At 41.9% G+C, this 13,468-nt stretch overlaps 1 protein-coding gene across 2 annotated transcripts in view; it reads left to right on the plus strand.

The window, feature by feature from the left end:
* The window catches only part of Masp1 (MBL associated serine protease 1), a 63,943-nt gene that overhangs the window by 35,073 nt on the left and 15,402 nt on the right, over positions 1-13,468 (plus strand). For both annotated transcript variants that reach the window (XM_048346979.1, XM_048346978.1), the window contains exons 6-10: positions 50-197; positions 1,409-1,527; positions 2,649-2,727; positions 9,232-9,369; positions 10,736-10,810. In XM_048346979.1, coding sequence (XP_048202936.1) covers positions 50-197; positions 1,409-1,527; positions 2,649-2,727; positions 9,232-9,369; positions 10,736-10,810 — 559 coding nt within the window. The remainder of the gene's footprint in view (positions 1-49; positions 198-1,408; positions 1,528-2,648; positions 2,728-9,231; positions 9,370-10,735; positions 10,811-13,468) is intronic.

A 13,468-nucleotide genomic window follows, 5' to 3' on the forward strand; every position in this document is an offset into this window, starting at 1 on the left:
CTCCAGAAAGAAATGGGACTCTTCTCTGTTTCTGTATTGCTTTTCTTAGATTAAAGCTGGTCCAAATGTTTGGGGGCCCTTCTGTGGAGAGAAAGCTCCAGAACTCATCAATACCCAGAGCCACAGAGTTCAGATCATGTTCCACAGTGACAACTCTGGGGAGAACCAAGGCTGGAGGCTCTCGTACACAGCTTCAGGTAACATCTCCCCTCTCCAGTCCCTGCTACTGCAGAGCTCAGTGCTCACCAGGAGGGTGGCTAAAGGAGGAGGAGGTGTGTGCCTAGAACTTCTCTGGAGACTAATAGGATATGGAGCTGGGGAAAACTTAAAACTGAGGTATATGTTCTCTCGAGACTCAGTTTCCCATCTATAAAACAGGATCAAGAGCAGTGATGAGGTTGGGTTGAGCTGGTTGTTCTCAAAATATCTTGTTGGAGATGAAAAAAGTAAATATTGTTTTCTGAGCCCCGCTCTCCACACAGCCATTTGTTACTCGGTTGGGCCCTTTGGGCCTTCTCTAAGTCAGGGACTGGAATTTGGGTGTGTCCCAAGGCTCTAAATCTTTCATTATGGTGGCTTGCCTCCATGTGAGCTCCTAGATTGGCAAAGCCCACCACTCCCATTTTTAATGTCCAAGACAGCCAGCTATGGCCCTTGACAAAGCTGACAAAGCCACTTGGCTTAAGAAGTCTGTAATCACTCAAGGAAGAAGAATGTGGATATCACACAGAAGTGACTAATCCTTTTCATAGCCCTTGAAGCCCTGGCTTCCAATGCCCAGTCTGGGAAGAAGCATGGACCGGAAATTTACAAGAGTTTGCCCTGGAAAAAAAGTGCCAGAGCTTGAGGATCTCATCAGAATTAACCTTTAGAAGAAAGGACTCAGAAGCATATGGTTGCAGTTGCTAATACTTTGAAACAGGATCGTAGGAAGTAAAAGGAAATTGGGGTCATCCTGGGTGGCCCAGTGAGTCAATTCACAAGGAAGGACATCAATTTTAGTTAAATGAGAAAGCATTGTTCATTTCATCAGAAGCATTCCTGTGTGGAAAGCATGGACTTGAGCATAATTGAGACCCTTGTCCTTACAGAAGTGCAAATATGTTGGAAGCCTCACTTTAGTGAGGCTTGGACAAGGATGAATTCAACGTCATTTAATACTTCTCCCAACAGAGTTTTAATGAAATCATCTGGCCAACGACCTCACTTTACAAATGAGGATATGGAGAGCTACGTTAGAAAGCGACTGGCTTTTGGTTGCAGAATAATTTTCTCGCAGGGCTTAGAAGGTTCAGATCTCTGATCGTCAGACCTGTTGTTTGATCCTCCTTCCGGCCTTGCTTCCTAGGGTCCTTGATGCATACACTTCATTTTCTCACATGCTGTTGTTTCATTTACTTCCCACTAGGAAATGAGTGCCCAAAGCTAAAGCCTCCTGTCCATGGGAACATCGAACCTTTGCAAGCCACATATTTCTTCAAAGACCAAGTGGTCATCACCTGTGATACAGGCTACAAAGTGCTAAAGGTAGAGGCTCCTGCCTGAAAGGAGAAGGGAGTGGGCCAGAGAAAATTTCTAGAGCCTTGCAGAACAAGTGAGCTGCTGTGACTTGCCACAGTGCCAGAACGGTCTCCTACCAGCCCCAAAGCCTCCCTCCCAAAGGCTCCAGAGATTCTGAAGCATGTGTCCCAGACTCTCTCACTCCTTACCAGTGACACAAAATCCTATTATCAGAGCATGGGTCCTGATAAAAATATAGTTCCAAACGGCTCTATAATCAGGACTAATAATCTTAACAAAAAGTGGCAGATGAGTAGTCCTTAGTCTCCCATCTTCTGAAACAATGTTTTCAATGATAAGCAGTATCTATAAGGCTGAATGAAATCAGGGTTGATATTTCTTTAAATGTTCTCCAGGGGCTGGGAATGTGGCCTAGTGGTAAAGTGCTCACCTCGTATACATGAAGCCCTGGGTTTGATTCCTCAGCACCACATATACAGAAAAGGCCGGAAGTGGTGCTGTGGCTCAAGTGGCAGAGTGCTAGCCTTGAGCAAAGAGAAGCCAGGGACAGTGCTCAGGCCCTGAGTTCAAGCCCCAGGACTGGCCAAAAAAAAAAAATGTTCTCCAGGCAAGCCAAATATACAGTGAAGCTAGAGGACCATGGCTATCAACAATTAGTTCTCAAGGAAGGGTCTCTGAACCAGCAATATAAGCATCATCTAGACATTTGTTTGCTATTTTAATTCTTTGGTGGATCTAACACAAAAATGAGAAATTCTGGGAGGAGGGTGCATCAGTGTGGCATGACAGGCCCTCCAGGTGGGGCTGGACACGTGCCCAATGTTGAGAACCACTTCTCTGAAAAAGAAGTCAAGGCTAAATTTCCCCCCTTCAGAGCCTATGGTCTAAGCCCCTTGTACACAGCCCTTGCCTGTCTCTAGAGTACACACCAGAAACTATGAATTTAGCATCTGTCTTTCCCCTGTCTGCAGGCTTGCCCTCTGAATTCATATGGGTAAAAAATGCTAGTCCAAATGAGCCAGGTATGGAGTTTGAATTCATTGTGCTGGTCAATAACCACTAACCTTGCTCTCTTTTTTTTTGTCCTCTTTTTTTTTTTTTGTCAATCCCTTCTGGTTTCTGCTCAGGATTCTATGGTGCTAGACATATTGCAGATGGAATGTCTGAAGGATGGGACCTGGAGTCATGAGATGCCCATCTGCGAAAGTAAGAAAACCAAATGGATTGATTATAACTTTAATGAGTTTCCCCGTGCTGGTGGGATAGGAACAGAGACTATGTCAGTGGAAAGCTTGGCCAGAGCTGATGTGCAGGCATAGGACAGGAAGTCCATAGACATAGGGGAGCAGAACAGAAAAAGAGATAGTCTCTTCTAAAAATCAGACTATAAGATCCAAAGAGAAACATTTTGTGAGCTCCAGTTAACCTTCTAAATACTAATTGTTTAAGTCAAATTGTGAAACTTTATAAAGAAATAGTGTCTTCAGATTTGCAAGGAGCTTTGGCCATTTCCAGGGTTGGATGACACCTTGCATATGGCCATTACCCACACCCACTACATCTTCTGGGTTAGCTCTGATTCAGGGATGTGAAGGAAGGGTGCTGTGACCGCACAGTGAGCCTGTGTGAAAGAAGGGACACAGCTCTTCACAGGCTCTTGGAACCCAGAGTTCTTGCCTTGTATGCCCCTAATCCACTCAGTAACCAGGGAAATGATCCTTTGCTTCAATTATCAACTCAATAGTCTATATTCATTGTAACACTTTACAATTTATGCCAGTGATTTTTAAGCAAAGTTCATAAGAATCATCGGTTCTGCCTATAGAATTCCAGATTTCCAGCAAAGAACCCTCTTCCCCTCATACTCAAGGATTTCAAAGTAATCTTGTAAGGACCATAATTTTACAAACTTACATATAGCAACAATGATGAGAAGAGGCATACATAGTCACAGAGTTAGGGAAGGAAAGAGAGGAGAGGAAAGGAGGGAGGGAGGAAGAAGGGAAGGGAAGAAAAAGGAAAAGAAGGGAAGGGAAGGGAAGAGAAGGAAGAGATTTAGTATACAATGGAGATTTGAGAACTCAAGAATTAGGGCTGGTCCCACCAATCTCATTGCATTGCTTTTCATGTGAACTTTGAAGTTCTGTCCTCCTCCCTTTCTACTGATTGGCTCCCATCAGGCAGGCGGACAAATCCCCTCTGTTTTCCCCAGTGGGCACTCAGACAAGAGGTCTCTCTTGAGGCAACACCAGGCCACACTTGGTAGCATAATAGGCTTGTTTACTTTTTCTATATGATGATGTGATCCTTACATGGAGAAGAGGATTTTGTAGGTTTAGCAGAACATTTCAGTAGTATGGCTATGAAGAATACCATAGAGAATTCGGATTCCAGACAGGAGGAACTCAAATGCTCCTCTAGTAGGTAGCCTAGTGGGTAGTGTGATAACTGGGTCCTAAACCAGACCCTTTGCTGGATGAAACAAGGTCACTTTGAAGAAGGTAAAGGAGGGTTTCAGGCACTCAGGACAGAACCTGGCTCTGGATTAGGAAAATTCCACATTCAAATGCAATTTCTATCAATTGAGTTTCTCTAAGCAATTTACTTCTGTTCATTTTTGATTCAGTCTCCTATCCTCAAGATTATTGTGAGGACCAAGCTAGTCTATTGACCATATCTATAGAGTGATGTTTAATAAAAGCTTCATTCCTCACAGTTAAACACATTCACTAGCAGTGCACCGATGGCTCATGCCTCTAATCCTAGCTACTAAGGAGGCTGAGATCTGAGGATCGTGGTTCAAATCCAGCCCAGGCAGGAAAGTCTGGGAGACTCTTACCTCCAATTAACCACCAGAAAACTGGAAATAGTACTGTGGCTCAAGTGGTAGAGTGCTAGTGTTGAGCTGAAGAGTTCAGGGACAATATTCAGGATCAGAGTTCAAGCCCCACGACCTACAAAAACAAAACAAAATAACGACAAACAAAAAATGCCTTCACTAGAAGATTTGATATTTCTCATTCATACTTTTGCAAAGTAAGAAACATTATGAATTATTTTCTCATGATGAAACATGCACACACACTTTTATTGTAATGGACACATTGACAGAGCAAGGCAGTTCTGTAGTACTGGTTTATGTGACAGAATACCTTATCACTTTGTACAAAGACAATATAGCCCAATTCTGCATTATGACTATTGTAACTCGCATGTGGACATACCCAACATTTTCACACACTCAATATTTGCTGTTGAGTATCTCTCAATTGCTATATGTTATTCTAAGATCTAGGGAAGGTACACAGACCAAACTTAGGAGTAGAGAGTCCTAGGGATTGTGGAGAAGGGCTGAGGACAGACAACACACATACAGTGTGTGATAAAGAAATGTGCCAGAGCAGGAAGTGGGAATCATAGGTTGTTATTTAGGTTCTGCCTTCACACTATTGCAGTGAGAGAACCTGCTGCATTCTGAATTCTACATGTCAAATGAGGGCTCAGACCAGAAGAATTGTAAAGTACCCTGCAAAGAAAGAAATCTTATAACCTCAGGAACCAGGATGTAAGATGGTGCAAACTTTCCCAGTGGTACAGACCATTCTAAACTGTCCTTCACACTGGCTCTTCCTAAACTGTGCATTCTGAATCAATTCTGATGGAGCATTTTCTGTATTTCCTTCAGGAACTATTTCTGCCTTGCTTGCTAATTTTTCTTTCTCTTCTTTTCCTATCTCTCTCTTCCTGTCTCTGCTTCCTTTCTCTTTGTCTCCCAATCCCGATTTGACTTTATAGTGGCAGAAAGCGAGATCGATTTGGAGAGCGAATTGGAGTCAGAGCAAGTGACAGAGTGAAGGACGGAAACCCCACACAATTCAGACATCCAGGAGTGGATCACGCACAAAGATCCCCAAGTCCCAGCTACTCTGCCCTCCCCACCTACCAACACTCCCATTGTCCATTTCTGTGTGGATTAGAATGAATGCCAAGTAAGCCACACAGCCTCAGCTGTTAAAGCTGTTGCGTGTGCATGAGAACAAAATCATGCCTTTGAGGATTCTATCATCATTCAACATTGATCCAAAAAGCCATGAAAAGACAGTGGGTGGTTTTTTGTTATTGTTGTTGTTGTTGTTGTTGTTTTTAGGACCTTTAAATGGACAAAACACTTCTCCCATGAAAAATGCTCTCAGTTCTGGAAACATAAGATTTGATATACAATCATACTGTCTTAGGCTGAATAGACCAACACTAGCCCTGGCTTCTGGTCTAAACAAGCCACACTCCAAGTTTAAATGTGCCAGAATGTCAGTGAGTTTATGGCTATAAAAAATTTTATCAGTCACGAATTTCTTAATAACCATAAATAAGTAATGTGAACAATAACTTGTAGTGTGGATTTTTAAGAATCTGGATATTTTCTCTTTCACAAAATATCCCTTTTACTGTTATTTACCACAGGGCTTAAATTCTATTGTTAGAAGTTTCTTCTGAGTTTACAAGTTTTATGTTTCTTCAGATTTACTGATTAAAAACTTTTTAAAAGATAGGCATCACATGAACATTGTGGTCCTCCATTCTGGGGTCATGGACAACCCTGAGTCATAAGGAATGGCGAAGAAGGGCCTGAGGAACAACTGCCTGTGTTGCAGAATCTCGGCTTCTGTCTAAACAAGGTCTGGTCACACATCAGGGAATCCCATGACTGTGACTAAATCTGTTTCAGAATTCGATGTCCACATCATGCACATGAGAACACTGATCAATCTAGAGGCCCAGATTATAGAGGTCCTCCAAGAGATGAGACAAACAGATGATTGCAAGTTGAGAAGATAGTCACAGACTTATACCCAGCATAACAGAGAATATCATTTCATAGGCATTCAAATAATTGCAGTACCAGGCAACATGAGATAAACACCATAACTTTCATCAGAGAGACATCAAGAGAAAGTTCCAACATAAGGAAACTACCCTTTCCAGGTAGAAGGAATAGATAAGGCTTTTAAGAAGGACTAGTGTTTGATCAAGGTCTCAGAGGAGGCCACATGGACATGGTGTCCCAGGTACAAGAAGGCACAAGACCAGGAATGGAGGCAGCAGAGGTGATCCTGGTGGTATTAGAGTCAATGGGAGGGGAGAAAAGAAGATGAGTCTTGGAAGGGGTGCTTGGACCCAATTCTTGGTCTTCTGTTCTAGGAAGAGCTGCTTGCCTGTGGTTTCTCAGAAGCCACTATAGTAAAGCATGCTTGATACTATAGGCCAAAGAAAGATGTGTCTGAAGTAACATAAATGGCAGAAAGAGATAAATGGGAGTGGTACAGTCAACACCAGAGAGTGGGAAAAAGGGATGCCAAAAACTGGGAAAACAAAGGAAAATGTGTGTGTGTGCACATGCATGGGCCCTATCTCTTAATTTTTTTTCTCAAGGACGGTATTCTATCACCTGAGCCACAGCTCCACTTTCAACTTTTAATCTGCTGGACTTTCCTGCCCTGGCTGGCTTTGAACAGTCTTCAGAACTCAAGTCTCTCAAGTAGCTATAATTACAAGCTTAAGCCAGTGATGCCCAACAAAAAGGGCCTTTTTATCCCAGGGTATAGATGGCACACTTCCTAAAGCAACACTGGACTAGATGAGGGCACAAGATCTGACACACAAGGATTGTGCAGCAGAGATGCTGGAGACCTCTTGAGAAGAAGTGGTTGCCTCCAGTTTCTCTTCTGTTGTCTCCCAAGGCCTTTTGCTAACATTATACACTTGGGATGGAGGTTTGCCCATTCCTTACTCACTGTAACTGAGCCAAAGTTGTGAGCCCCACTATGTCCATGGGCAGATTACCTTTCTGGAAAAAAGTAAAAGCAAGCTTTATACTTAGATAATGTCTCTTAAGTCTAAGTCCAACCTGGAAATTCTTCTAGGAAAGAGCAAAAGGTAGTTAAGGAACCAGCTAGCTATATCTCAAGGATATTTTAAGTCAAAGGAACTGGTAACTGTTGACAGAAGCAAGTAATATCAATACCGAAAACCAGTCAAGTGCATTTCCCAGAGGGAAGGAAAAAGAAATCTGATGAGTCTTGGAAGAAAAATAAATTTAGTATTATTCACAACTTCAAATAACCAATACTATTCCTTCTTATTATCCTGACATTAATCTTTACACATTTACCTCACAAATCAGAAGAGTGTTTGTACTTTGACATGATGAACAAATGGAAATGATTTCTCTAGGGACATCAGAGGCCAAGGCAAAACCAGCCCTTTTGACTTTTGCCTTCTTTGTTGACAAGTACTCACATTTACTCCCTTCCTTCATCCATCTCTTTCAGCCTGGAGTGCCTTGGAATTACACATATTTTAAGTTACATAACCCTCTAACAATCGAAAGGATCAATGTGAAGCTCTAACCTGATAATCATGGTGTCTGACTAGCACTCAAGGATAAGTTTCTCCTCTCCGTTTCTCAAAGTACTCAAGTAAAATTCTATAGGATACAGAACTTTGAAAATTCTTCTGGACCTCTGGAAAGATTGACAACTAAGGTCTACTATTAGCCAGCTAATACCTAATATAAGCCATTTAAATGGGGGATAAGAAAAGATCTTAGGGACTACACTGAAAGAACACAAAGTTCAAGTTCAAGTTCATTCAGTTCTCACTCTGACAATAATTTTGGATTTGTCAAATCTCCTATCCTATCTGAGTGGATTATTTAAAGACATTCTCGGAGTCCTAGGTCAGGTTACTTTCTAACTATGAAATTCTATAATTCCTCTATAATTCTCCAGCTCTATGACAAGCGGTTACATCTAAGATTAGGATTTTCTTAGAAATGAGCTCCATCATCCCCTAAAGGAAACCCCTAAAACAACATTGATCACTTTAATCCTTAGCTTCCAATGTGGCTGTGAAATGTTGACCTAACTCTGGGTCTTTGTGCATACCAGCAACTCCCCTAAGACCTGACTAGCCTGCCAAGCTTCCCACAGGCCATCTCTGAGAAGAAGAATCTTTGGTCATATCCTATTCTATGACTACAGTCATCTCCAGTGTCTAGTCACTAGTGAATGGAGAAAACGAGCAGCGTCCACTCCTGACCCTCTATTGCCTTTGTGGCTAAATAAGCTCTTGATAGAAAGACAACAGAACTGTGGACTTTTGGAGGAGCCTGGATTTTGTTTTGGGCATTTTTTTTAAAATTTTGTTTGATTTGGGGGATTTTTTTTGTGTGTGCCAACCTCCAATATGAGCATATTCACTGTTGTTAATCATCCTGTGGTTGGGACTGGAAAAGTGGAATGTTCTTTGGTTCAGGTCAGCCAGGATTTTCACACTGAGTCAGTTGCTTCGTGATTTGGCAGAAAGAGCAGAGAAGATTGCATAATAGAACTAAAAATCAAAGAAAGACACTATGGTAGGAAAGTGACTGGGGCTCCTTAAGTCTCAACAGATCTACCCCTGCCATAAACTTGACACCAGGCCAGGTGAGTTGACCATACAGTACTAATGTCATAGTAGAGAAACCTCCAAAGCAGGGATACTAACAACTGCACAGGTTGAACACTGTGCAATTCTTTGGGAAAACTATAACATTGTTCTATGCAGTTGTGTGCAATGTGTTATCTTCACATCTACAGAAGATGGACCCATCCTGTTTCCTCACGAGGAAGAATATAAGGTGGTTAAAGGGTCTCACTTCTTTTCTCACAGCTATAGACTGTGGAGTCCCAGCAGGGGTGGAACATGGGATGATCACCTTTTCCACAAGCAACAACCTCACCACATACAATTCTGAGATCAGATATTCCTGCCAGCAACCTTTTTACAAGATACTTCAAAATACCACAGGTAAGCCCTCCATGCTAAGCTACTTCTTTGAAGGGCACACTCTGAGCCTCAGGGTTCAATTTGGGGCTGCAATAGCTCTGTAAGGAGTAGCTACCTACAAGTATGTGGAGTTCATAATACATAAAGCACCCACACATGGCACCACCTGGGTCTCACTTCCTGTGAGTTTGTGTTATAATGTCCATTTAGACATGCAGAGATTGACTGTCAGAACTAAATCCCAGGGTTGTTCTTTTAACTTGAAATTCAGCACTGATTCTACTAATGAGTCTAGACCTTGAAGCATGGAGTCTTTCCTGACAAAACTAAAGAAATAAAGACCTCAAGGAAGCCCCAAATCTCCAAAAAAGTATTTCCTTGGGTTTCCTGAGGAAGACCTAAGGTTTCCAGAAAGTAGCAAGTATTGCTACTTCAGCCAGCCTTTGCCTTGGCTTCTGGCTAACCAGATTAGTCATTCAACAGGCCTGCCTGCTAGGAGCTCTTCCTTCAAAGACATACCCTTAGTGTATGAAAGTGGAGTTTGAATAGAATGGAGGAGAGAGGAGCAGACCAAAGAGAGTGCAGTCTATTTTGCTAAATAACCTATCCCCAGGCCAAGATTCAAATTTAGCTGCAACTGATCATGCCTTTCCATCCTACTGAGAGGAAGATTCTTGGTTCATTCCATGATGGGCAGAGGCACACAGGCCTGAGAAGTAAAGAGCCAGCAACAGCCTTGTTTGAGAGGACTTGAAGACATGCCCTGCTTCTCTCCAAAATGAGTCAGTCTGATACCCTTACTTAAACACTCACAATGGCCAGCAGAAAACGAGCCCTCAGGGAAAAGTAAAGACACATCTCTGTGTCACATGAACTCTAAGAAAACTCCTCTAATTTCTTAAAGGCTCCACATTCTCATGTTTCAATAAGATAATGGGATATCATTCCCAGAACTATTATGAGATTCAAATGAAGCAGAGCACACATACTTGGCCTATTAAAGAGAGTGGTATTAACCAAGGTCACTGTGACTAATGGGAGGACACTTGTTAGAGAATGGCAACACAAGACAGGGAGTGGTTCTCAGACCAGCAGGAGTGAGATCCACAGAGCTGTGAGCACTGGACTGGAGAGTGGTGTTTATTTTAGGACAGTGAGGATCCATTGATCATTCTAAGCTGAGGAAGCACATGGTCAGATCTCCTTATTAGGAAGCTCCCTCATATTGAGGGAGTCGTATTGAGGGAGTCAGTCGGCTCAAAGGAAAAATAACAGACTATTTGGAACACCTTTGCCATGGTCTGTACTGAAGGAATTGAGACGTCAAACCTATGTTCTATGTGCTCCATGGCATTCATTTTCTTTCTTTTCTCCCCCACTCACCCAGGTGTATACACCTGTTCTGCTCTTGGGACCTGGATGAATGAAGCACTGGGGACAATTCTTCCCACCTGCCAACCAGGTACCTCATACACCCAATCCTCTGCTTAAAACTCAAACTAGGCTTGGGGGCCCCAGATGCTTTGGCTATAAATAGAGAATTTGTAGGGAAGAGGCTTTGATTGTTTTTTAAGAGATGTAAGAGATGTTAAAGATTAAAGGCCTACCCTCACACCTTCTCAAACTAACTGGACCCTATCCTCAGTCTTCTCCATTGTGCTTGGAGCACTTCAGTCTCCTCTCTGTCCAATTCCAGTCACTTCCCACCAGGTTTTTCTTTCAACCCTGTGAGTGTAAGCAACTGTTGTTGCTCAGGAAAATCAAGAAAGTGGGCCTTCCTTGTCTTTGCACACTCCTAGGCTATAAAGAAGATGAAACATAAAACAAATAAATAATCTGAAGGACAGAGTATGAACTTCAAGAGCAATGTGTACAAGTCTTTCTGATTGTGGCCTCCTCCATGTTTTACTTACTAATTCCAATTTAAAATGGAAAGAGAATTTTGTGGTAACAGGATGTATCTGTGCATCTAGATTTAGGAGATATTTCCTTTAACATTAAAACTATAGATGATTTGTGTTGAAATCACTATATATATATATATATATATATATATATATATATTCAAATCAAGCTACAAAGTACAGCCCCAGCACACATACACATTGTAAAGCTAAAGAACCCACAAAAAATTTAAACATTCTTTAAAAATTCCATAATAATGATAATTAAAGGAAACAACCATTTAAGTCAGCACTGCAGAACGCTGAAAAAATACTATCCTTCTTGGTTTCATATGCATTTTTGCATGGACAACAGGAACTTTACAGTATGGTGATATATTGGGTGGCCTTTGCATTTCACTGAATTCAAATTTATTAGATGAAGGACATTTTACTAACTCTCACTATTCACTCAGTAGCCATTAGGCTAGCCTCTAGAATGGAAAAGCTATGGAGTTTTCTACCATTAACCTTTATGGAGTGAAGAACATGACAACATTTGAGAATCAGTGCCCAACCATCACAAGTGCAATAGGACCCCAGAGGAGGAAGTAACTGCGCAGGCAGGTTCAGGAATGTAAGATAGGTACCAGGAAGGAACACTTGACATAGAAGATATTTATGTCAAGGAAGAGCATGAAGATGAAGGGAATTAAAAAATAAAAAGGTCATCTCATCTCCACTCTGCTGATCCCACTCAACTTGGCTGCAAACCTGAGCCTGATACAACTGCTTCCAAATCGGAATGTTTACTAGGTAATCTCACCTCTCTTGGGGGCTGGGACTCCATGCCACAGAAAGAAAAGGAAGCTAGATCAGGAAATCCACAACATCCTATTACTCTGAATGTGATTATTTTGGACAATGTACAAAGCATCTTGGATATTGTGAATCATGAAATTCTTATAATAACCAGGGTTGGACAAAATCATGATGGATTATTGGACCAGTCCCAAAATTTCTAAAGTCTTTCTTTTTGAAAGGCTGGCCTGGAAGCGTGATGTAAACCAAATGGAAAATCTGCTTCATCTAGTATCATGATGTGAACCCTTTTAAGAGGCCTGCTAAGAGGGATTATTTGCCCAGTTAAAAACTTGTGTAGTGATTTGTGCAAGACTACTTTCAGAAAGCTAGAGGCAAAGTTGGAAAATGAACCCAAGACTTCAGATGTCTTCTCTAATGGGCTGTGTTTTATGCCATCCTCATGCGTTCAGAATCCTGGAGTGTAGATTGTTTTAAGAGTTTTGCCTCTATATCCACCATCTACTAGAGCCCAAATCTGAGGAGTACAGACAACATTGTAACATTTCAAGAATAATCCTTTTAGAGGAGAGACTAGGAGTAGAATAGCAGCAACCAATAAGGATGATCTCAAATTTCAATGTGTGATCATCTTGAATAACTGCTTTATTTCAGCCACGTATAGAGCTTCATGCCTATTGTCACAGCTACTTATGAGGCTGAAGCAGAAGGATCTTTTGAGCCTAAGAGTTTGCAGCCATTCTAGGCAAAATGTGGCAAGACTTCAATCTCCCCTCCCCCCCCCCCCCCGACTTAGAAAACAAACAAACAAGGATCTGGAAACCCAGGATGTACACCTATAATCTTAGCTAGTCCGAAGGCTGGGAGCTGAGGATCACAGTTCTAGGCAGATAAATTCAGAGAGATTCTTATCTCCAACTAACCAGCAAAAATTCAGAAATGGAGGTATGGCTTTTAAATGGTAGTGTCCCAGCCTTGAGCAAAAAAAGTTAAAAAAAGAAAGTGAGGCCGTGAGTTTTAGTACTAGCGCGCGCACACACACAAGCACCTCATTTCAATTAGCTCTCACAACAAATAATTGTTGCAGTTTTTAATTTAGTGGAGAAATTAGGAAAAATGCATGTCACTTCATCTGGCACTGATATTGAGTGAATCACTGGCCTTTTCTCTGTATCTCCATCTGCAAATTAGCTATTTCCTAAGCTTCCTCTGGCTCTGACCTTCTGTGATCTGGAGTAGGTAACGGGCATCTTGTGCTGGCCATGGGCTTTGTTGTGACCATGAACTGAACCATCACTATATCCCTCACGGCTATATAAATTCATATGCACAGATCTATCTTGAGGTTCCATCTTATAGACTGCTGCTTGTAATTGGAGGTGGGCCCTCAACTTTGAAAGACCAAGGCCACCAAC

Source organism: Perognathus longimembris, chromosome 5, assembly GCF_023159225.1.
Source record: "Perognathus longimembris pacificus isolate PPM17 chromosome 5, ASM2315922v1, whole genome shotgun sequence".
NCBI classification, from domain to species: domain Eukaryota; kingdom Metazoa; phylum Chordata; class Mammalia; order Rodentia; family Heteromyidae; genus Perognathus; species Perognathus longimembris.